This window comes from Carcharodon carcharias, chromosome 6, assembly GCF_017639515.1.
Source record: "Carcharodon carcharias isolate sCarCar2 chromosome 6, sCarCar2.pri, whole genome shotgun sequence".
Taxonomy (NCBI): Eukaryota; Metazoa; Chordata; class Chondrichthyes; order Lamniformes; family Lamnidae; genus Carcharodon; species Carcharodon carcharias.
The window spans coordinates 5,493,021-5,515,701 of record NC_054472.1 but is presented as its reverse complement, the minus strand read 5'-3'; the positions used below and the strand labels follow the sequence as shown (position 1 = coordinate 5,515,701).

Genomic DNA, 22,681 nt, shown 5'->3' with positions numbered 1-22,681 from the left:
TTCACTTGATCTTAAGTGGTGATCTCACCAAAAGATTTAAAATGATAGAAGGATTTGAGTAGCGAAAGAGAGAGAAACACTAGATCAAATCCAGAATGAAGAGGCATAATCTTAAAATTCCAGTTAAATTACTTGGACTAAAATCGAGAAGCATTTCTTCACACACAGGGCAGTGAAAATCTGGAATTCTCTCCCCAAAAAAGCTTGTACTGCTGAGGGTCATTTGGAATTTTTAAGACCAAAGTCAGAATTTTGTTGGGCTGTTGATAGATATGGGACAAAGAGGGGAAGATTGAGTTGAGGTACAGATCAGCCATGATTTAATTGAATGGCCTTTCCTTGTCCTTTAATATGATGAGAGACACACCTTTTGTCTACTGTGATGTTACCTGTGGTGACCTTCAATACTGCAGCTATTCTTGGCTAAGCCTGAGTTGGGTCGGCGTGTGAGGCCAGCATTAAGGGGTGTGGAAGCTTATTTCCTTGCACTCACTTAATGAGAGAATTAGTGTAAGCTTTTTCTTTGTGTAATGCTGCACCTGATGTTTTTAGGTTAACGTTCAAATGTTGAGATATTTGTGTTTAACTGAAGGTGTACAAAGACAAGTGAAATTTCCATATCTTTCCTGTTAAGATCCCAGCTGATGTTACTACTGGACAAGTCAGATCCCAGTTTGATAGATCCTAACTTTTATTTTTTGTTTAGAAATATGAGAGTGGCTACTGAACAAAGTCACAGGAGTCAGCTGATGAACTTTTAACAAAAGAATAAAACATTTATTAAACAAGAAAAGATAAACTATATTACAATACTCCTTTACGCACAGCTATACCTTTACAGATATATACAGACTCGTAAGGATAACACAAGTTATAAAAGCTATCTTATACTCTAACGTTCACAGTAAGTAGGCAGATCATGTAACCCAATAGGTGGCTTGTGGTTAGACATATCACACTCTGAAACCAGCTGACCGATGCCACCCCAGACAGATGCTATGGATCTCTCATCAACTCCCCCCAGACGCTTGTCACACTGAGCCACTGGTCTCACTGAACTCCGTCTTTCACATGAGGGTTTCCAAGCTCCACTCTCGAAGGACCTGCTTTTGAATTTTCTCCCAAATGACGCTTTCTCTTGGATGCCTTCCACAAGGTCTCACCTCCAGGGTTTCAAACTCTTCTTTTGATGTTCCTCTCCCTTGGATCACCACATGCATTCAAGCTCCCTTCCATGCACATGCGCTCAGACTCAGCCAAGCCAACAGAATACGACTGCTTCACATGCCCATAGTAAAGAGCTACAGACCTTCGGCTGTCTCCCTGGATCTTCTGGCTTCTTGCAAGCCTATTTTGCTTTAAGTCTGCATCGTGCAGCTTTCCTTCTTTAATTACTTTCTCTGCTTTTCGCTGTCTTATCTTCACTTAACAGGACCTTTTTTGGATTCCTGCCCTTTGCCTTTGACTAGATCTTCTCAGGAGCCTCCCACCCCCCTCCACCCCCTCCCCCATCCCACTCCATATCCCCTTCTTCTGCTCTTTGGGGAAACCATCCTGCAGCTCCCTTCTGTCCAGCTTCTCCTAGCTCCTGTTTCCAACTGTACTACAAAAACTGCTGTTCTGTTTCTCTCTGTCTCTCTGGGGCCCCTCTCTCTGGATCCCTGTTGCTAGGCAACAGCACAGTTTTTCTACCTTGTGTTTGTTTTAACATCCCTTCGAGTTGTAAAATCTAATTAAGATGCAGGCATCTTTTAAAGTGAAACTCAAACTCAAGTTGCCCCATTTCTTAACACACCAATACAGAAACACAAATCAAACTTAAACTCGAAGCTAAAATTCATTCCTAACACCCACAAACACAAATACAACTTACTTAAGCTATCTCTAGTTCCAAGTCACATGTAGTCACTGGTGTACTGTAGGGAAGGCAGCAGTCAATTTGTGCACAGAAAGGTCCCACAAACAGAAATGTAATAATGACCAGATAATCTGTTTCTGATTTTGACTGAGGGATAAATATTGGCCAGGACACCAGGGAGAACTCCCCTGCTGCTGTTCTTCAAAATAGTGCCACGGGATCTTTTCATATCGACCTGAGTCAGCAGATAGGGCCATGGTTTAATGTCTTTTCTGAACGATGGCAGCTCTGACAGTGCAACACTTCCTCAGTGCTGCACTAGAATGTCAGCCTTGATTCTTGTACTCAAGTCTCTGGAGTAGGACTTGCACCCACAGCTTTCTGACTCCAGGCTCCAACTATTAACTGAACCACATCTGAACACTGGTTTTATGTATTGCGAGAACATTAAAATTCTTAACAAGATGCATCCTTTAGTTTGTTTGGTTTAGGATGGCGTTGTATTCAAGTCTCTACAGAAATTTCTTTGAGCGATATAAAAGTCTAAAGATTCATTGATGTTATGAATAAGTTGTTTTAAAATAGCCCAAATAGGGCTGTTAAGGACATTTGTCTCATAAAATGGGAATCAGTGCTGGGAATGTGAAATATATTCACATTCACAGTCGGAAATAACTCCGGAGATATGAGGGTTGTCTTGAGCAAGATTATTCTTAGATTTTTTTTTGATAAACTGCCTTTTTTAACCTCCCCAAAAATCTAGTATGCAATCAAATTTTAGCTTCAAGGGCATTTTGGATTGAGACAAGAAGGTGGCTGAAATAAAGATCTATTTCAACTTGTTCCAAGAATTGTTGGAGAGCAGCTAGAAACCAACTTTTATTTCAACGCAGTTGATTTAAAGTTTTGAGAGTATTTGAACTTTAAGTTTGACAGCCTGCTGATTGGTTTCAAGGTTGTGAGCTCTGTGTATCTGTGCTCACTTCAGTAATAAAGTGTAACTACATTAAAACTGGACAATGGGCTAAGCCTGCCCTCCACTGGGGGAACTTTACTTCAGTACGATGATCCTCGAAGTGGGAGGCTGTGGAGAGGGTAGGATGGTGAGGGCGCACGAGGGTGCACCACAGATGCCTTGAATAAAAGGTTGATTTGGAATGATTTTCTATTATCAAGGATGGGACTACATTAAAGCAGATATAAAAGCTTGCTTGAGTTTAGCTCTTCTCTGCTACATTTCAAATTGTAAGGCATGGATGTTCATGTAAATTGTTCATCTGTTTGATCATTTAAGATCCCAGCTCAGGAGAAATTGATGAGAAATGTTGATTTGTGTATTCAAAGTGAAAAGAAAATGAAGTTTATAATGAATTAATAGAAAGCGCAATCTGTGAGTAGCATGCATGATTCCAAGAAGGAATTTTTTAAAAAAAACCTTGAACTTGTTAGCCGTTTTCATTGACCCAGGTTCATGCCCTGGGAGCAGGAATTTAAATCCCACTACAGCAGCTGGTGGAATTAAAGTCGATTAATTCATTTTAAAAATCTGGGATTGAAAGCTATGTAATGATGAAACTATCTCCGATTGTTGTAAAAACCCATCTGGTTCACAAATGGAAACCTATTGTTCTTACTTGGTCTGGCCTCCATGTGACCCCTAAACCCCTAGCAATGTGATTGACTCTTAACTGCCCACCTGTTATGGCCGAACAAGGCACTCAGTTCAAGGGCAATTTGGGTAACAAATACTGGCCTTGCCAGTGACGCCCACATCCCTTGAAAGAAGTAAAAAACATTGGTTGACTTATGTCAGTCACGTTGATTTACGAAGGTGTGAAACTGACTGAGAGAGGCCCTCTGGCTTGATGGACCAATCAGATTCATGGTGCAAACAGGATTTGTGATTTTTTTCCCCCCCAATGTTCCCCACTTTGTCTCTTCCCTCCTTCTCCTGTCAGTCATTTAGTCCCCGTAGGAGTGGAAGAATTCTGGGAATCTCCTCTCCAATGTCAAAGGCAACCCAAGTGAATTCCAGGAGTCTACAGAGGCCATTGGGCCCATCACTCAACATAGCTACCTGTTGGACACTGATAGCTGCCACATCCTTTGTGCTGTGCAGCTCCCTTTAGAACCCTTGTGTAGAATTTAGAGTTGATGCTCCGCTGATTTGTCACTGACCCCACTGCAGAGGAAAACTACCAACCATCTAATCTAATTCCAAGCTAAATAAAAATAGAAAATGCTGGAAATACTCAGCAGGTCTGGCAGCATCTGTGGAGAGAGAAGCAGAGTTAATGTTTCAGGCAGTTGATCTTTCTCAGCAGAGTTTAGTTCGGGGCTTGATTGTGTCTTTTCCTTGTTGATGCTAGTCTAATTTAAATATTCTGTCCTCTTTAATAACAGGCTTTATATTTTAATTAGTTAACTAATTGACTTTGTTAATTTACTGCAGCCTCTCAGACATCTGTGCTCCTGTTAATTCTGGCCTTTTGTGCATTCCCTCTTATAACTGCTCCACCATTGGTGCCTATGACTTCAGTTCCCTGGGCCCCAAGATCTGGAATTCCTTCGCTAAACCTCACCATCTCTCCACCTCACCTTCCTCCTTTTAAAACACCTTCTTAAAACCTACCTCTTGACCAAGCTTTTGGTTACCTGACATATCTCCTAATGTTGTTTTAGAACACTCCTGTGAAGCACCTTGGGGCATTGCATTATATTAAAGGTGCTATATAAATAGAAGTTGTTGTAGCTAGCCGTTTTTTATTCTAAAAAAACTTTAGTGACCAGACTATCCGTAACTACCCATACACCCACGAGGAGGGACAGTCAATGGAACTGGTTACTAGAAAGAAGGAACTAGGAGTTATTTCTAAAGTGCCTTTTGCAAACTCTGAATCAAAATTGCTTTACAGTCAATAAGTACTTCATTCAGTGTTGTAGTGAAGGAAGTGCAGCAGCCAAAGTCTCTCAGCAAGATCCCACAAACAGCAATGTGATAAAGACCCAGATAATCATTTTTGGGGGATAAGTATTGGCCAGGATACTGGGGGAAAATCCTAAAATTTCTCTTTTATAATGATGCCACTCAGGATCTTTTACATCCACCCGAGAGTAAAAAAAAACCAATATCTATAATGTCTCATCCAAAAGATGACCTCTTCAACAAAGTGGACATCCAAAGACTAGAAAATTGTGAAATGTGGTTCTAGAGAAGGCTGAAGCGGGTTGGAGATGGAGAAAACACGTTAGCAATGAAGAAGCTCTCAGGAGGAGAAGGAGGAAAGATTGGTGAAATATCATCAAGAGAAGGGATTGACTCTATTCCAAACCATGAAAAGTTGCTGAAGGAGGTGATTGAAGGAAAATTAGAGGGATGTCGATGAAGAGGGAGAAAGAGAATGATGTTAGACAGCTTAAATTGAAAATGGGAAAAGCACAAGGCCTTCGGGAGTGGAGAAATGAGTTGGATTGACCACTCCTCTTCCTATTGGTGAGACTGCATAAAGTACTGTATGCAGTTCTTGTCTTCTTATGAAGGAAGAACACATTTTCCCCAGAGTACAATGAAGATTCACTAGACTGGTTCCTGGGATGAGGGATTAACCTATAAAGAGAGATTGAGTAGACTAGGCCTAAATTCCCTGGGTTTTAGAAGACTAAGAGGTGACCTCATTGAAACATACAAAATCCTGGGGCTTGACAGGGTGGAGGTCAGGAGGATCTATCCCCTGGCTGGGGAATCTAGAACACCACTGAAGCCTCGTCAAATAGGCATTTATCCCATTGCTTGGGTGAGGTTGCTGTTGCTCTGCTCATTTTGCTATGTAACAACAGCACTCAAAGTACATAACTGGCTTTGAGCTACTTTGGGATGTGAAATATGTGATGCAAACGTGGGATTTTTTTAAAACTGATAAATAATGTATGTTTATTTGACCCAAATAAATGGAGTGAATTTGTGAAAATCGGAATTTTGGTTGCGTACATTTTTTGGCTTTGCAATTCTAAAACTATCCAGCATGTTAAATTGAAAAGTACTGGCTATTGTCTTCAATAAGTCAGGAGTGGCCATATTGCAGAGTTCTGGTTTGCGGCCCTTGCACTCATTGCCCAAGTCTGATTCATTTCTTAAATGTTTGACACTTAGCATTTTTCCAGCATCCTCAAGTTGTTGCTGGCGATTCTCTGCTGTGTTAGGAAATACATAATGCAATTATCGATTGGATTGAACTACTTGCAGCAAGTTCTGGTATCCAGGACAACTGGCATGTTTCCTCTACTGATTTGATTATTTGTTTAAACCAAGTATTACAAAATCTGCTCCAAGCTGCAACCTCTTAAATTTTTTGGGTGTCCAAGAAGTATGTTTTCCGTTGAATCCAGATGGATGTGAATGGGCAGATTCCCCAAGTGTGTGCGTGTGTGTTTACACGCTTGTTTGCGCATGTTATGCTGTCATTGGCACTCTTAGTCAAAGCGTCGCATTGGGATTCAGGAACGTAAAAAAGGAGCAGCAATAGGCCATTCAGCCCCTCAAACCTGCTCTGCCATTTAACAAGATCATGGCTGATCTACCTCAATTCCACCTTCCTGCACTATTCCCACATCCCTTAATTAAATAGATTTTTGAGCACCCTCTCAAATGTACTCAATGACTGAGCGTCCGCAGCTCTCTGGAGTAGAGAATTCCAAAGATTCACAACCCCTTGAGTGAAGAAATTTCTCCTCACCTCAGTCCTAAATGGTTGACCCCTTATTCTGAGACTCTTCTAGATTCCCCAGCCTTCACCCTGTCAAGCCCCTTCAGAACGAAATCGCCTCTCATTCTTCCTAACTCCAGGAAATAGGAATCTGGTCTCCTCAATTTCTCCTTATCGGACAATTCCCTCATCCCAGGAACGAGTCTAGTGAACCTTGGTTGCACACCCTCTAGGAGGAGCATGTATTTCCCTGAGTAAGGAATCCAAATGGTGCATATTTACTCCAGGTGTGGTCTCACCAATGCTCTGTATAATCACAGTAAGACTTCTTTACTCTTGTACTCCAATCCCTTTGTATCATTTGCCTAATTGCTTGCTGTATTTGCATTGTATCTTTCTGAGGAAGAATAGGAGTTGTAGATTTAACACTCGAACCTGGTGTCTGATATGGTTTTAGTTCAGTTGGAACAAAGGTGTGAATTCTCCCACAGTGACCCAAAAATCTATCTCTTTACCTACCAGTTAATTGGGTCAAAACAAGAGGTCCTGTTTATTTTCAACAAAACACTTAAAGATGAATATATTTTATGTCTCACTCAGACTGAATGAAGTAATAATGATCTTGTGACTCCATTAAGTCTGGTCCAACTCATTACAAGATAAATATACATTTGAATAAGAATGTGCTCTTGTAATTTCTTTATAACCTATTTAGACATTGTAAATGAAGCAGAGAAACAGTGAATTTGGAATTTATTTGATGTTTGCCTTTTGAATACTATTAATGAAATTGCATTTCAAAAGGTTTTCTTAGAATTTCCAGAGATGTGATACAGCTCCTTGAACTGCCTTCCTCTCTCTCTCTCTCTCTCTCAATGTGGCTGCAGCAGATAAGTTATCTGTGTCTGTTTTCACACCTATCCTATGTAGTTTTAATATTTTGTTGGGGGAAACGGACTGCAGCCTTGGGATACATTTGCCAACTGAGTGTCTTGCTCAGTCATTTCAGAGGGCAGTGAAGAGTCAACCACATTGCTGTGGGTCTGGAGTCACTTATGTGCCAGAGTCTATAAGGACGGCAGAATTCCTTCCCTAAAGAGCATAGCTAATTGGGTTATTGACGATAATCCAATGATTTCATGGTCACCATTGCTGATTCTAGATTTTCCAGATTTAATAAGAAACGAGCTGAATTTAAACCGGTAGTTGCCATGGGAATGATGGAATTTGGGCTCATATCTCTTGGATTGCCAGTCCTGTAAGGTAACCACTATGTTACTGCACACCCCATCTAAATCCCCCACCCTTTTGCACAGACACCATTCCCCAACCAAATGTGCTCTGTTGGTTGTGGGGGGAGGAGCTGTTGAAATTCGTTTGATTGGTAACAAGCCTCCACTGTTAGCACCTCTGAGCTAGAACACTCCTTCACAAAGAGCTCGCAGCTTAAATCATTCTCATTTAAACACCTGAGCTTCACTCTGCTCCAGGCATCTGTTCAGTTTTGTTGAAGGGTCATGAGGACTCGAAACGTCAACTCTTTTCTTCTCCGCCGATGCTGCCAGACCTGCTGAGTTTTTCCAGGTAAATCTGTTTCTGTTAAATACGTAATTCTTTCACAGCCTGTCCTTGCTGTAACACTAGCGATCAAACTCATTGGGCTCATTTTAAATTCAGAACCTCGTGGGGAAAATCAATAGCTATTCAAGGTGGTTCTAGAAATAGCAAACAGGAGGCGTTTTCAAAGCAAAAGACTTTCACTTATGCATCATCTTTTCACAACCTCAGTACATCCCAAAATATTTTTACAGCCAATGAAGTACTTTTGTTGGAAGCAACGTCACTGTGGTAGAAAACGTGGCAGTCAATTTGGGCACAGCAAACTCCACAAACAGCAATATGATGATGAGTATTGTAGGTGATTTCCATACCAACTTGCACCACCATTCCACCCCCCGACCACCCACCCCCCCCCCGCCCCCACAACTCCGCTATTCCTTGGAACTGAGAAGCTGAACTTGGCTCATTTAGACTTCGAGCTAAGAGGATTTAATGTGTTCCTAGGAATTGGGAGCCCTAACCTGTGTACTTCAGTGTTGGATGATGAGTGTTTTGGCTAAGAGGCCCAATCCAAGTGCTTTGTTGATGCTGTTTTGTCCTATTCTCAGTTTTAAACTGCGCTTTGGTTTATTATTTGCCAAGAATTTTAGCCCTTTAAGTTTGTCATCAGTTCCCCCCACAGACTTATTTTTAATATTAAACAGTTCTGCAAGTGGTTTGATTAAATGTTGAAACACTTTTTTCAAAAGCTGTGTAATGATTTTTGGAGCAAGACTATTTAAGGTGGTGAGGTTTTTGGATTTGCAGTTCTATATAAGTGAATAATGTGTTGGGGAATTTTGGCAGCGGCAAACTCTGAACAATGAGAGTTTGGAAACGAGTAGATTCCTGCTGAGTGCTGGTGGTGTGTGGAGAGTGTGAAGATTTTGTATTTGAAAAGGTCTCTGGCATATATTGCAAGTTGGAATTGATAGTTTAATTTTCAAATACATTTGTTTTGCAGAATGTGTTCATTATACAGGCATGATAAGCTTTAAATGTAGACTAGTTTGATTACACTTCCTTCTGGTAGAGAGTTGTTATCGCCAAGAGATCTCATTTTCATTGCCTGTGCTTGGGACAAACATTTAAAAAGTTGGATTTCAAGTTTTAATGTGAATTTTTGTCATTTTGGACTTGCGTAGTCTTGTGCATCTCTCATGCCCTCTCCTCCACCATTGGCAGTCGTGCCTTCAGTAGTCTGGGCCCTAATCTCTGGAATTCCTTCCCTAAACCTCTCCATTCTCCACTCTCCTTAAAACCTCCGCCACTGACCAAACTTTTAGTCACCTGTTCCAATATCGCCTTACTTCGCTCAGTATCAAATTTTGTCAGGGTGGTGCTGGGGGCATCCTTGCGAATCAGTAACAACACAGACTCCATCTGTCCTGTTCCAAAACAGCGTTCGCAAATTCCAACTCTTGGCTAACATTTCACTCTCATGAATGTAAGCTAGTTTCTGATTCACCATGAGAGCAATTGCTCAAAATGAGACTCTGGTAACTTAATGTTAGTCTGCAAGGAACCGGGCTGAAATGGCTTCGGTCTGAATCTCTTTCACTCCTTGGTTAAGGCTGGAGTTAAATTCAGATCCCAGAGTTGCCAGACCATTATGCGACCTGTTAGAATTATGTTTGCTTTGCCTGTAGTGTGCAGTGTCGATGAATAAGTACAGACATGTTTTTCATGGGTCTCAGTTATTTGGCATTTGGCATCTTGCGGGTGCTCTAATAGCAGAGGAATAGATCCCCAGGAGGTTGTGACCCAGTGGCCAGTTCACCATACAGAATATCTGTATATCTGGCCGTTATCCATCAATGAATGTGGCCGAGCCAGTGCAAACATCATTGACTCAGCAATGGGTGCACATTGATGGAATTAGCTCCAGGACCTCTGAGTTGGTGACCTTGTCCTGATAAGAGATACCGAGGATATGTCTGAGACAGCGAAGGTGGAAACTGTTCAGCCTTTTCCCCTGCCTAGCTTGTTGTCCAGAACATGTTGCTGTAGAGGAGTGTGTGGAGGATGCAGACTGTGTAATCTTGTAGTTTGCCATAAGAAAGGTGTAAGCAGCAGACATCCATCCTCTAGCTAGCACTCCGGTGTGGCGTTTATCTCCTGGGCTAGTTTTAATTGTGCGGGGCTGCTCAGAGACAAATTTTGCAGCCTTATCTTTTTTCCACTGCCTCAAAATGGCCTTGAAGAGTTGAAAAAAAGATAAAAATCAAGGCAATGGCATAGTTTCAGATGGGCTGGACTATAGATAAATTTTTAAAATTCATTCACGGGACATGGGTGTCACTGGTTAGGCCGAAGCATTTATTGTCTTTGAGAAACTGAGTGTCTCGCTTGGCCATTCCAGAGGGTAGTTAAGATTTGACCACATTGCTGTGGGTCTGAAGTCACGTGTAGGCCAGACCAGGTAAGGACAGCAGATTTCCTTCCCTAAAGGACGTTAGTGAACCAGATGGGTTTTTACAACAATTGATAATGGTTTCATGGTCATCGTTAAACTTTTAATTCCAGATTTTTATTAGATTCAAATTCCTCCATCTGCTGTGGTGGGATTCGAACCCTGGTCCCCAGAGCATTACCCTGGGTCTCTGGGTTACTAGTCCAGAGATGATACCACAATGCCATCGCCTCTCCTCAAGGTGAAATGCTGGCAGAGGGGGGGTGGGGGTGTGCAGGCTGACTGGGCCAGAGGATTTTTAGCTACCCATGATTGTGTTTGTAGACTCACCCTTGTGCCAATGGATTAACGGAGGTTTTTTTGGTTGTTACCCCTGCTGACTAATGTGGATCTAACAGGTACAAGAAATAACTACAGCAGATCAAAATCCAGTCAGCCTCTTCAGCTGAAGCATTTACGTTGTAGTTCTAGCTAATAGCAGTGCTGTTCAACATCGCTCAAACTAGCCCAACCACCTTGATGTTCATGTAGCACACATTCCAACAACTGCAATGTCAGTAACTCCAGCGAATAATGCATTTCACCAGTTGGGATGAGCTCTGTCCTGTTGTAGAACTACACCTTCGCTATGGAGGATATTTGTGGAAAGGTACTCTGGAGGTGACCAGGTGACCGTTGAGGAGATGTAAGACAAGGATTTGGGTGAGAGCTAGGAAAATGGGAATTGGCACATAATCCACGATGAGAATCTAGTGCAGTACCAAGGGGATGCTGCCCTATCGGAGGGTCAGTACTGAGGGGGCACTGCCCTGTCAGAGGGTCAGTACCAAGGGGGCACTGCGAAGTCGGAGTGTCAGTACCGAGGGGACGCTGCCCTATTGGAGGGTCAGTAGTGAGGGGGTGCTGCCCTGTCAGAGGGTCAGTGGTGAGGGGGTGCTGTTCTGTTGGAGGTGCCATTTTTCAGATGAGACTTTAAACCGAGACCCAGGTGGATAAAAAAGATCCCATGGGATCGCAATTTGAAGAAGAGAAGGGCAGTTCTCCTCGGTGTCTTGGGGCCAATTTTGATCCCTCAACCAACATCACAAAAACAGATGAGCTGTTCATTACTTCATTGCTATTTGTGGGAGCTTGCTGTGCACAAATTGGTCGCTGTGTTTCCTACATTTCAACAGTGACTACACTTGTGTAAAGCATTCGGGATGTCCTGAGGTTGCGCAAGGTGTAATAGAAATTCCCCACTTGGGTGAGGAATCCAGAGGAACAGGAGGCAAAGGTACAAGAGTCTTCAGTGAAGCTGAAACTAACTGGGGAGATATGGATTGCTTTGGTCTTCCAAGAAAATGGAGCAGCTCTCAAATTTGGTGGGCACTGAGGGGAGGGAGGATGTTACAGGTTAAAGAGAGAGGAGTTGGCAGGAAGCCCAGATGTCAGGTCTCACAGAAGCTGCTGAGTGATGGGTTTGCATTGCATGTGGCTGTAGTGGGGATGAGACACTTTTGTTTTGAAGCAAAGCTTCAGGCACTTGATGGAGAAAGAGGTTTCAAGAAGCAGCTTCTCCTCAGGTTGGTGAAGAGGGAGTTGTGGATTGGCCTCGAAGTTTGAGATGATCCTGGAGAAGAACAACAGTTTAGTTACAGAAGGGAGCCACACTTATCAGATTTGAGCCAGATGTGTGACAAGCGACTAGACCAGCAGGATGTCCTCCAGTCCACAATGCTTATGCCTGAATAGTCAGGTTCATACCCTAATGTCTAATATGAAATGTGGCCTGTATTGGTGGGAGATTGTGAGTCCCCTAATGCAATGTCACAGCCAGTTCTATTCACAGTGCCCTTCATACCTTTTCACTTGGGGTTTTTAAGCTATCACTGTTGATCATCTCCTCCTCTCTCCAGTTCATTTGTTTGCATGATCCCGTGGATTCTGGAGAACGGTCCATGTTGACAGTTCCATGTGCCGCTGGTTTGTTGACCAGTCCTAGCTCTTGTCCTGAGACGAGCTTGAATAGAATTTCCAGCACAGAAACAGGCCATTCGGCCCAGCAGATCTGTGCATGTGTTTATGCTCCACATGCGCTGACCTGACTTCAACTAACCCTACCCTGATTCCATTCTCCATTGTATATTTATCCAGCTTCCCCTTCAATATATCTCTGTATTTCACCTCAACTACTCAGAGTTCCATATGCTCAACACTCTAGAAGCTCATTCTGACCATCCTGGTATTAAAACCACAGTTTAAGTTACTGTTCAATTGTTTGCAGTTCTGTTGGATTTAAGATGTATCCATTTTTGGCAGTCAGGAGGGAAGGTCTTGTCAGAAGTTTGTTTAAAGAACAGGATGAGAGAAATTGTTGTTTTCCTGTTTGAAAGGGCAGCACTTGCCCAGTGTGCACTCTGACTGTAAGAAATAATAAAAATCAGTTCACGCTGTAGAAATCAAATGTGAGAAATTGGAAAAGCTGTAATGTGTTAATTCTCGGGAGATGGGCATTGCTGGTGAAATTGGCATTTGCCCATTGCTTGAGTAATGGGTAATCTCTCCTTAAACCATATCCCTAAAGGTGCAGTTGAATACTTTTCTTAAGGAAGAGACAAAGGATGGTTGATATATGAATAGAGTTCCTTTTCTCAGTGGTAAAGTAGTGGGTGATTCATTTTAGCTTGGATATTCAGAATAACTTTATTTTCACTTGTGTTGTAACTCGTTTGATTTGGCTCTGCAATGGATGGATTTTTTAAATTTGTTTTTGAACTTCCATTATGTAGCACCTTTCACAAAGCACTTTACAGACAATGAAGTACATTTGAAGCCCCACCCCAGAGATTTTAGCACAAAATCCCGACTGACACATCACTGCAGCTCTCGGTGTGCTGCACTGTCAGAGGTGCTGGCATTTAGAAAACGTGTGGAACCGAGGCCCTGCCGGCCGCCCTCAGTAGATGTAAAACATGCCACTATCAAAAAACACTATTGAAAGAAGAGCTGAAGCATTCTCCCCAGTGTAAATTTGTTCCTCAACTAACATCACAAAAACAGATTGTCTGGTCATTTTCACACTGCTGTGTGTGGGATCTTGCTGTGTGCAAGTTGGCTGCCCAATTTCCTACAATACAACAGTGACTACACTTCACAAATGCTTAATTGGCTGTGAAGTATGTCAGGACATCCTGCAGCCAGGATAAGCGCTTTGTAACTAAGACCTCCTTAAATCCCTACTGCTTACGGTTTCTAGAACTAACTTGCACAGCTAATTGTCTTGGTTCTGGGTTTAAAATGAGCTCCTTGAGTGCATCATTACAACAGGACCTGAGAATATAAATGAGAGCAGGAGTCGGCCATTTTGCCCCCCCCCATCCCGAGCCTGCTCCGGCATTCAATAAGACCCTGGCTGATCTGATTGTGACCCATTTACTCCCCACCACCCCCCCCCCCCAACCCCCCACACACACCCATAACCCTCATCTCTCTGGTTGATTTAAAAAAATAACCTGTCTAACCCGGCCTTGAATCTATTCAAGGACCCAGCCTCCACAGCTCCCTGGGGAAAGAGAATTCCAAAGATTAACAGCCCTCCTGGGAGAAGAAATTTCTCCTCCTCCCCATCTTAAATGGGCAACCCCTTAGAAACTCTGCTCCCTAGTTCCAAACTCGTCCCAGGAGACAGCATCTACCAGGTTATAAAAGAATTGATCAGTAATGTGTTCAGTGGAACCCTGGGACACGGAGTTCAGATGTTTAGAGTCACAAGCCCTTTCTAATGAGCACTTTAATCTCAGAAAATGGTTCATCTTCAAGGACTAATAACATTCTGGAAGAATTTGAGTTTATCAGACCCTGCTCCTTAAAGGGTTAATTCAAAAAACTCCGATTGCTTTTCTTGGAGGAGATATCCATTTACAGGAAAAATAGTTTTAAAGAGGCTAGAAACCTCTTGACCTTGGTGGATTGTGTGCAAAAGGGGCTGCATGGTAGTTTGTGGCACTGGGGAGAAAAAAAATGCCTGAAAAACTGTTTAAAGGTTGGTTTGGTTTTGCTTTGAGGAGAAGAAGAAGGACCAGCTGCTTGAGAAAAGAAGACAGCAGCCTTTTTGCAGTCCAGAGCAAATCCATAGCCAGAAGTGAATATAAGCTGCCCCTAAGTCACTCCATGTGCTGGAATTTAGTGCCTGCAGGTGTTCCTTAAGTCTATCTGAAAAGCTGCGCAAAAGTCATCAATCGTTTTATAGATCAGCACTGAGACAGACACCAGCTGCATAATCCGGACAGCATTTCATACACTCCATCATTTTTCCTTTTCCCTTGAACTATTGACTTCCAACCTTTGGCATAATTCCTCTATTTTTGTTTGTGTGTGTGTGTGTGTGTGTGTGTGTGTTTGTGAGAGAGAGACACATTTAGGGTATATCGAAAGTGTAATTGGTATACTTTCATATTTCATGCTGTGTGTTAACAAGCTTTGCCTTTCTAGTTGACTGGTTTTATAATAAACTAATACGTTTGTTTACTGAAAGCCTGGCTAATGTCTCTCTTATTCTGGGTAACAGTGGTGAAGGTAAATAATTGGTCATGTTGGTGAGTGAATCAAACGTTAAAACTAATGTTGCGACCTGTGGGTCTAGATCACCTGTGCACTTCTTCCATCCAGATTGCATCAGCTTCCTGAAGGAGTGATGTAGCTCGGTGTGTGGTGTCAATGGAAACGCTTTTACCAATCATTCATAAGAGGGAAGCAATTTCTAACACACAAGCCTCCTGCTCTTCCCACCATCCCTTTATCCACCCACCCCCAACCTCCCTCCGCCACCCTAACCAACCATCACCCTCCAACAGACAGTACTTGGTAAATGCTATAAATTCAACAGGTTAAATAAAATCCCGAATGCTGTGGCAAGCTGGTATCTGAGGAGCGAGTAAGATTGACAGGACGAATCTAAAGATCCCATTTTATTGACCTTTCATCAGTGATTGACAGGACTTGTGAATGTGGGTTCCATGTGGATTTAGCAGGAATTTCTCACTGTAGTGTGGCCTCATTATAAAATGAGTTCTACTTGATAATTAGGACAAAACTTACACAGCGATGCATTGAACCTACAGCACAAAACAGCCCACTCAGCCCAAAGAGTCTACCTCGCCTTTATGCTCCTCCCACTCTGATCACCTCTGCCCCACTTCCATTCCTCATTGCTTTGTGTATGCATCAACCCTCCAGTTAAACACATCAGTTCTCTCTGCTTCAGCCACACCACGTAGCCCACATTCTCACCACACTGAGCAGAAGTTCTTCATTATTTATTTGCTCAGTTAGTGGCTAACTTGTAATTTTACCTTCTGAGCTCAACCATAAACAGAAAGACCTTTCCCCTGGGAACCTAAAAAACTCCCTTGTTATTGAAAAGTCAGGATTGGGTCTTTTAATTTTCCCCAAGAGGAAAAAGTCCCACCTTCCTGATAGCTGTACCCTCTCCATTCTGATCACCTTGGACATTTCCTCTGTGTTTTCTCCAGAACTTCCATATCTTTGTAAATACGGAGAGCAGATCTGGGTGTGTGCATTCGCCAATTGTAGATGTGCAGTTTCAATGCTGTTTACTTGACCTGGTGCACTCACACACACTCTCTCTCTCTCTCTCTCATGTTCTGACCATCAGCAAGTCTGTCAAATTGTAGCTGCACATTGACCTATTTGAGACTGGATGCAGTAACTGCTGATGTTAAATGCAGAGTGTGACTGTGTGAATCCAGTTAATGGATGTAGGAGAAGTTTCTGTACAGTGACTGGAAACAATAAAGTGCTTCCTCTTTTCTCCCCTGTATGATCTCAGGTTCACAATTTGGGAAAACGTGAGGCTTCCACGCACCCAAAATGGAATCTCGTGTTTTTTTTTTGGATATTTAAAGTTCTGTCTAGGTGTAGTTTGTGTGAGCATGTACCCTACTGTTGGCTTTTTATGCAATGAATGGCTAGGATCTGGAGTGCACTGCCTGAGAGTGTAGTAGTCGAGGCAGATTCAATCGTGGCTTTCAAAAGGGAATTGGCCAACTATCTTAAGAGAAAATTTGTAAGGCTACAAAGAAAAGGTGGGCGAATAGGATTGGGTGAGTCACTCTCGCAGAGAGCTGGCATCAACGTGAGGGGCTGTATGGCCTCTCCCTGTACTTGTGACCACTTTATGATTGTATTTCTGTTTTTTTTTACAGCAAACACTGGACCATATCCAATTTGTAAGGGCTGCCTACTTTGTTCCAAGGACAATGGGTGTCTTAGCTGCCAACAGAAATTATTCTTCTTCCTCCGGCGACAAGGGATGCGTCAGTATGGAGAGTGCCTGCACTCCTGCCCCTCAGGGTATTATGGTGTCCGTGCACCTGAAATGAACAGATGTGCAAGTAAGGTCCTACTTTTCTGTGTTTGACGCTGGGTCAGTGGGGGGAAGGATTTTTTTTCTTCCTGATTACTGTCCCTGTTTTATTTCTGCATGAAATCACTACAAAAAAAAAGGATCTTTTTTGTTCAAGAAGTGAAATAAGACGGATGTGAGAAGTCTGAAATAAAGGGTTAAAACTCAGTCAGCCGGGCTGCGTCCATGTGAGGAGGGAGGTTTCGGGTCAATGACGTTTGCGTTTGGAGTTTATCTTTATTCATTTGGAAACGTAATTGCAGCACAATTTAAAAAGCCCCAGTGATCGTTGAGCGAGGAAGTTAGTTTGAAAATTCAGATTTATTTTCCCCATTGAACTGCTTTAGTATTTTGATCAAAGATATTTTGGGAATCTTGATTTTGAGATGATGATGCTGCTATTTGTAGGAGCTTTGTGAAGTCACTTGCAAGTTATTTCTAATGAATGAAAGAAGGAAATATCTTTGTTCTGATGGGTGTAAGATGTGCTGTGTTTTTTATCCGTGTGATTTATGTTGGTGTTTAATCCATTTTGATATTTTCCAAGCAGCACAGTCCCCTTCAAAATTATACTGCAGTTAGTGTGCACCTTTCACTGTCAATGTGATCTCTTGGATTTCTCTCTCTCTCCGTGTTTGTGTCTCTCTCTCTCTCTCTCTCTCCGTGTTTGTGTGTGTCTCTCTCTCTCTCTCCGTGTTTGTGTCTCTCCCTCTCTCTCTCCGTGTTTGTGTCTCTCTCTCCGTGTTTGTGTCTCTCTGTGTCTCTCTCCGTGTTTGTGTCTCTCCCTCTCTCTCTCCGTGTTTGTGTCTCTCTGTCTCTCTCTCCGTGTTTGTGTGAATGTGTGTCTCTCTCTCTCTCTCTCTGTGTGTCTCTGTCTCTCTGTGTGTGTGTCTCTCTCTCTGTGTCGCTGTGTGTGTGTGTGTCTCTCTCTCTGTGTCGGTGTGTGTGTGTGTGTATGTGTCTCTCTGTGTCGCTGTGTGTGTGTGTGTGTCTCTCTCTCTGTGTCGCTGTGTGTGTGTGTGTCTCTCTCTCTGTGTCGCTGTGTGTGTGTGTGTGTATGTGTCTCTCTGTGTCGCTGTGTGTGTGTGTGTGTGTGTGTGTGTCTCTCTCTCTGTGTCGCTGTGTGTGTGTGTGTGTGTGTCTCTCTCTCTGTGTCGCTGTGTGTGTGTGTGTGTCTCACTCTCTGTGTCGCTGTGTGTGTGTGTGTGTGTCTCTCTGTGTCGCTGTGTGTGTGTGTGTCTCTCCCTGTGTCGCTGTGTGTGTGTGTGTGTGTGTGTGTGTCTCTCTCTCTGTGTCGCTGTGTGTGTGTGTGTGTGTGTGTGTGTGTCTCTCTCTGTGTCGCTGTGTGTGTGTGTGTGTGTGTGTGTGTCTCTCTCTCTCTGTGTCGCTGTGTGTGTGTGTGTGTGTGTGTCTCTCTCTCTGTGTCGCTGTGTGTGTGTGTGTGTGTGTCTCTCTCTCTCTGTGTCGCTGTGTGTGTGTGTGTGTGTGTCTCTCTCTCTGTGTCGCTGTGTGTGTGTGTGTGTCTCTCTCTCTGTGTCGCTGTGTGTGTGTGTGTGTGTGTCTCTGTGTCGCTGTGTGTGTGTGTGTCTCTCTCTCTCTGTGTCGCTGTGTGTGTGTCTCTCTCTCTGTGTTGCTGTGTGTGTGTGTGTCTCTCTCTCTGTGTCGCTGTGTGTGTGTGTGTCTCTCTCTGTCGCTGTGTGTGTGTGTGTGTCTCTCTCTGTGTCGCTGTGTGTGTGTGTGTGTGTCTCTCTCTGTGTCGCTGTGTGTGTGTGTGTGTGTCTCTCTCTCTGTGTCGGTGTGTGTGTGTGTGTGTGTGTGTGTGTGTCTCTCTCTCTGTGTCGCTGTGTGTGTGTGTGTGTGTGTGTGTGTGTCTCTCTCTCTGTGTCGCTGTGTGTGTATTTGTGTGTGTGTGTCTCTCTCTCTGTGTCGCTGTGTGTGTGTGTCTGCCACTCCCCCTTTCTCTCTCTCTCTCTCTGTGTCTCTCTCTCCGTGTGTGTGTGTGTCTCTCTCTCTCCCTCTCTCTCTCCCTCTCTCTGTATCTCTCTCTCTCTCTCTCTGTATCTCTCTCTCTCTCTCTGTGTCTCTGTGTATGTGTATCTCTATCTCTGTCTCTGTTCGTGTTGGGGGGGTAGGAGTGTGTGTGTGTGTGGGGGGGTCGGGGTGTGTGTGTGTGGGGGACGGGGTGTGTGTGTGTGGGGGAGTTGGGGTGTGTGTGGGGGGGGACGGGGTGTGTGTGTGGGGGATGGGGTGTGTGTGTGGGGGGGAGTTGGGGTGTGTGTGTGGGGGGGAGTTGGGGTGTGTGTGGGGGGGGGACGGGGTGTGTGTGTGGGGGGAGTTGGGGTGTGTGTGGGGGGGGGAGTTGGGGTGTGTGTGGGGGGGGGACGGGGTGTGTGTGGGGGGGAGTTGGGGTGTGTGTGGGGGGGGGAGTTGGGGTGTGTGTGTGTGGGGGGGGGTCGGAGTGTGTGTGTGTGTGGGGTGTCGGAGTGTGTGTGTGTGGGGGGTCGGAGTGTGTGTGTGTGGGGGGTCGGAGTGTGTGTGTGGGGGGTTGGAGTGTGTGTGTGGGGTGTCGGAGTGTGTGTGTGTGGGGGGTCGGAGTGTGTGTGTGGGGGTGTCGGAGTGTGTGTGTGGGGGTGTCGGAGTGTGTGTGTGGGGGGTCGGAGTGTGTGTGTGGGGGGTCGGAGTGTGTGTGTGTGTGGGGTGTCGGAGTGTGTGTGTGTGGGGGGGTCGGAGTGTGTGTGTGTGGGGGGTCGGAGTGTGTGTGTGTGTGGGGTGTCGGAGTGTGTGTGTGTGGGGGGTCGGAGTGTGTGTGTGGGGGGTCGGAGTGTGTGTGTGTGTGGGGTGTCGGAGTGTGTGTGTGTGGGGGTGTCGGAGTGTGTGTGTGGGGGGGTCGGAGTGTGTGTGTGTGTGTGGGGGGTCGGAGTGTGTGTGTGTGTGGGGTGTCGGAGTGTGTGTGTGTGGGGGGTCGGAGTGTGTGTGTGTGGGGGGTCGGAGTGTGTGTGTGGGGGGACGGGGTGTGTGTGTGTGGGGGGTCGGAGTGTGTGTGTGTGGGGGGTCGGAGTGTGTGTGTGGGGGGACGGGGTGTGTGTGTGTGGGGGGTCGGAGTGTGTGTGTGTGGGGTGTCGGAGTGTGTGTGTGTGGGGGGTCGGAGTGTGTGTGTGGGGGGACGGGGTGTGTGTGTGTGGGGGGTCGGAGTGTGTGTGTGTGGGGTGTCGGAGTGTGTGTGTGTGGGGGGACGGGGTGTGTGTGTGGGGGGTCGGAGTGTGTGTGTGGGGGTGTCGGAGTGTGTGTGTGTGTGGGGGTGTCGGAGTGTGTGTGTGTGGGGGGACGGGGTGTGTGTGTGTGGGGGGTTGGAGTGTGTGTGTGGGGGTGTCGGAGTGTGTGTGTGTGGGGTGTCGGAGTGTGTGTGTGTGTGGGGGGTCGGAGTGTGTGTGTGTGTGGGGGGTCGGAGTGTGTGTGTGTGTGGGGGGTCGGAGTGTGTGTGTGTGTGGGGGTGTCGGAGTGTGTGTGTGTGTGGGGGTGTCGGAGTGTGTGTGTGTGTGGGGGGTCGGAGTGTGTGTGGGGGGGGGGTCGGAGTGTGTGTGTGTGTGGGGGGTCGGAGTGTGTGTGTGTGGGGGTGTCGGAGTGTGTGTGTGGGGGGTCGGAGTGTGTGTGTGGGGGTGTCGGAGTGTGTGTGTGGGGGTGTCGGAGTGTGTGTGTGTGGGGGGTCGGAGTGTGTGTGTGTGGGGGTGTCGGAGTGTGTGTGTGTGTGTGGGGTGTCGGAGTGTGTGTGTGTGTGGGGGTGTCGGAGTGTGTGTGTGTGTGGGGGGTCGGAGTGTGTGTGTGTGTGGGGGTGTCGGAGTGTGTGTGTGTGTGGGGGTGTCGGAGTGTGTGTGTGGGGGGTCGGAGTGTGTGTGTGTGGGGGGTCGGAGTGTGTGTGTGTGTGGGGGTGTCGGAGTGTGTGTGTGTGGGGGTGTCGGAGTGTGTGTGTGGGGTGTCGGAGTGTGTGTGTGTGTGGGGGTGTCGGAGTGTGTGTGTGTGGGGGGGTCGGAGTGTGTGTGTGTGGGGGTGTCGGAGTGTGTGTGTGGGGGGTCGGAGTGTGTGTGTGGGGGTGTCGGAGTGTGTGTGTGTGGGGGGTCGGAGTGTGTGTGTGGGGGTGTAGGAGTGTGTGTGTGTGGGGGGGGTCGGAGTGTGTGTGTGTGTGTGTGTGTGGGGGTGTCGGAGTGTGTGTGTGTGCGGGGGGGGTCGGAGTGTGTGTGTGTGGGGGGGGTCGGAGTGTGTGTGTGTGGGGGGGGGGTCGGAGTGTGTGTATGTGGGGGGGGGGTCGGAGTGTGTATGTGGGGGGGGGGGTCGGAGTGTGTGTGTGTGGGGGGGTCGGATTGTGTGTGTGGGGGGTCGGAGTGTGTGTGTGGGGGGGTCGGAGTGTGTGTGTGTGGGGGAGTTGGGGTGTGTGTGGGGGGGGTGTGTGTGTGTGGGGGAGTTGGGGTGTGTGTGGGGGGGGACGGGGTGTGTGTGTGGGGGGGGTGTGTGTGTGTGGGGGAGTTGGGGTGTGTGTGGGGGGGGACGGGGTGTGTGTGTGTGTGTGGGGGTGTCGGAGTGTGTGTGTGGGGGGTCGGAGTGTGTGTGTGGGGTGTCGGAGTGTGTGTGTGTGGGGGTGTCGGAGTGTGTGTGTGTGGGGGTGTCGGAGTGTGTGTGTGTGGGGGTGTCGGAGTGTGTGTGTGTGGGGGTGTCGGAGTGTGTGTGTGTGGGGGTGTCGGAGTGTGTGTGTGTGTGGGGGGTCGGAGTGTGTGTGTGGGGGGTCGGAGTGTGTGTGTGGGGGTGTCGGAGTGTGTGTGTGTGTGGGGGTGTCGGAGTGTGTGTGTGTGGGGGTGTCGAGTGTGTGTGGGGGGTCGGAGTGTGTGTGTGTGGGGGGGGTCGGAGTGTGTGTGTGTGTGGGGTGTCGGAGTGTGTGTGTGTGGGGGGCGGTATGTGTGTGTGTGGGGGGTCGGAGTGTGTGTGTGGGGGTTGGAGTGTGTGTGTGTGGTGTGGAGTGGTGTCGGAGTGTGTGTGTGTGGGGGGTCGGAGTGTGTGTGTGGGGGGGTCGGAGTGTGTGTGTGTGGGGGGTCGGAGTGTGTGTTGGGGGGGGGGGTCGGAGTGTGTGTGTGTGTGTGGGGTGTCGGAGTGTGTGTGTGTGGGGGGTCGGAGTGTGTGTTGTGGGGGACGGGGTGTGTGTGTGTGGGGGGTCGGAGTGTGTGTGTGGGGGTGTCGGAGTGTGTGTGTGTGGGGGGACGGGGTGTGTGTGTGTGGGGGGTCGGAGTGTGTGTGTGGGGGTGTCGGAGTGTGTGTGTGTGGGGGGTCGGAGTGTGTGTGTGTGGGGTGTCGGAGTGTGTGTGTGTGTGGGGGTGTCGGAGTGTGTGTGTGTGTGGGGGGTCGGAGTGTGTGTGTGTGTGGGGGTGTCGGAGTGTGTGTGTGTGTGTGGGGTGTCGGAGTGTGTGTGTGGGGGGGTCGGAGTGTGGTGTGTGTGGGGGGTCGGTGTGTGTGTGTGTGGGGGTGTCGGAGTGTGTGTGTGTGGGGGGTGTCGGATGTGTGTGTGTGGGGTGTGTCGGTGTGTGTGTGTGTGGGGTGTCGGAGTGTGTGTGTGTGGGGGTGTCGGAGTGTGTGTGTGTGTGGGGTGTCGGAGTGTGTGTGTGGGGGTGTCGGAGTGTGTGTGTGGGGGTGTCGGAGTGTGTGTGTGTGGGGGTGTCGGA

At 46.6% G+C, this 22,681-nt stretch overlaps 1 protein-coding gene across 1 annotated transcript in view; it reads left to right on the top strand.

The window, feature by feature from the left end:
* The window catches only part of rspo2 (R-spondin 2), a 348,828-nt gene that overhangs the window by 198,251 nt on the left and 127,896 nt on the right, over positions 1-22,681 (top strand). Inside the window, exon 2 of the mRNA XM_041190157.1 lies at positions 16,780-16,968. Coding sequence (XP_041046091.1) covers positions 16,780-16,968 — 189 coding nt within the window. The remainder of the gene's footprint in view (positions 1-16,779; positions 16,969-22,681) is intronic.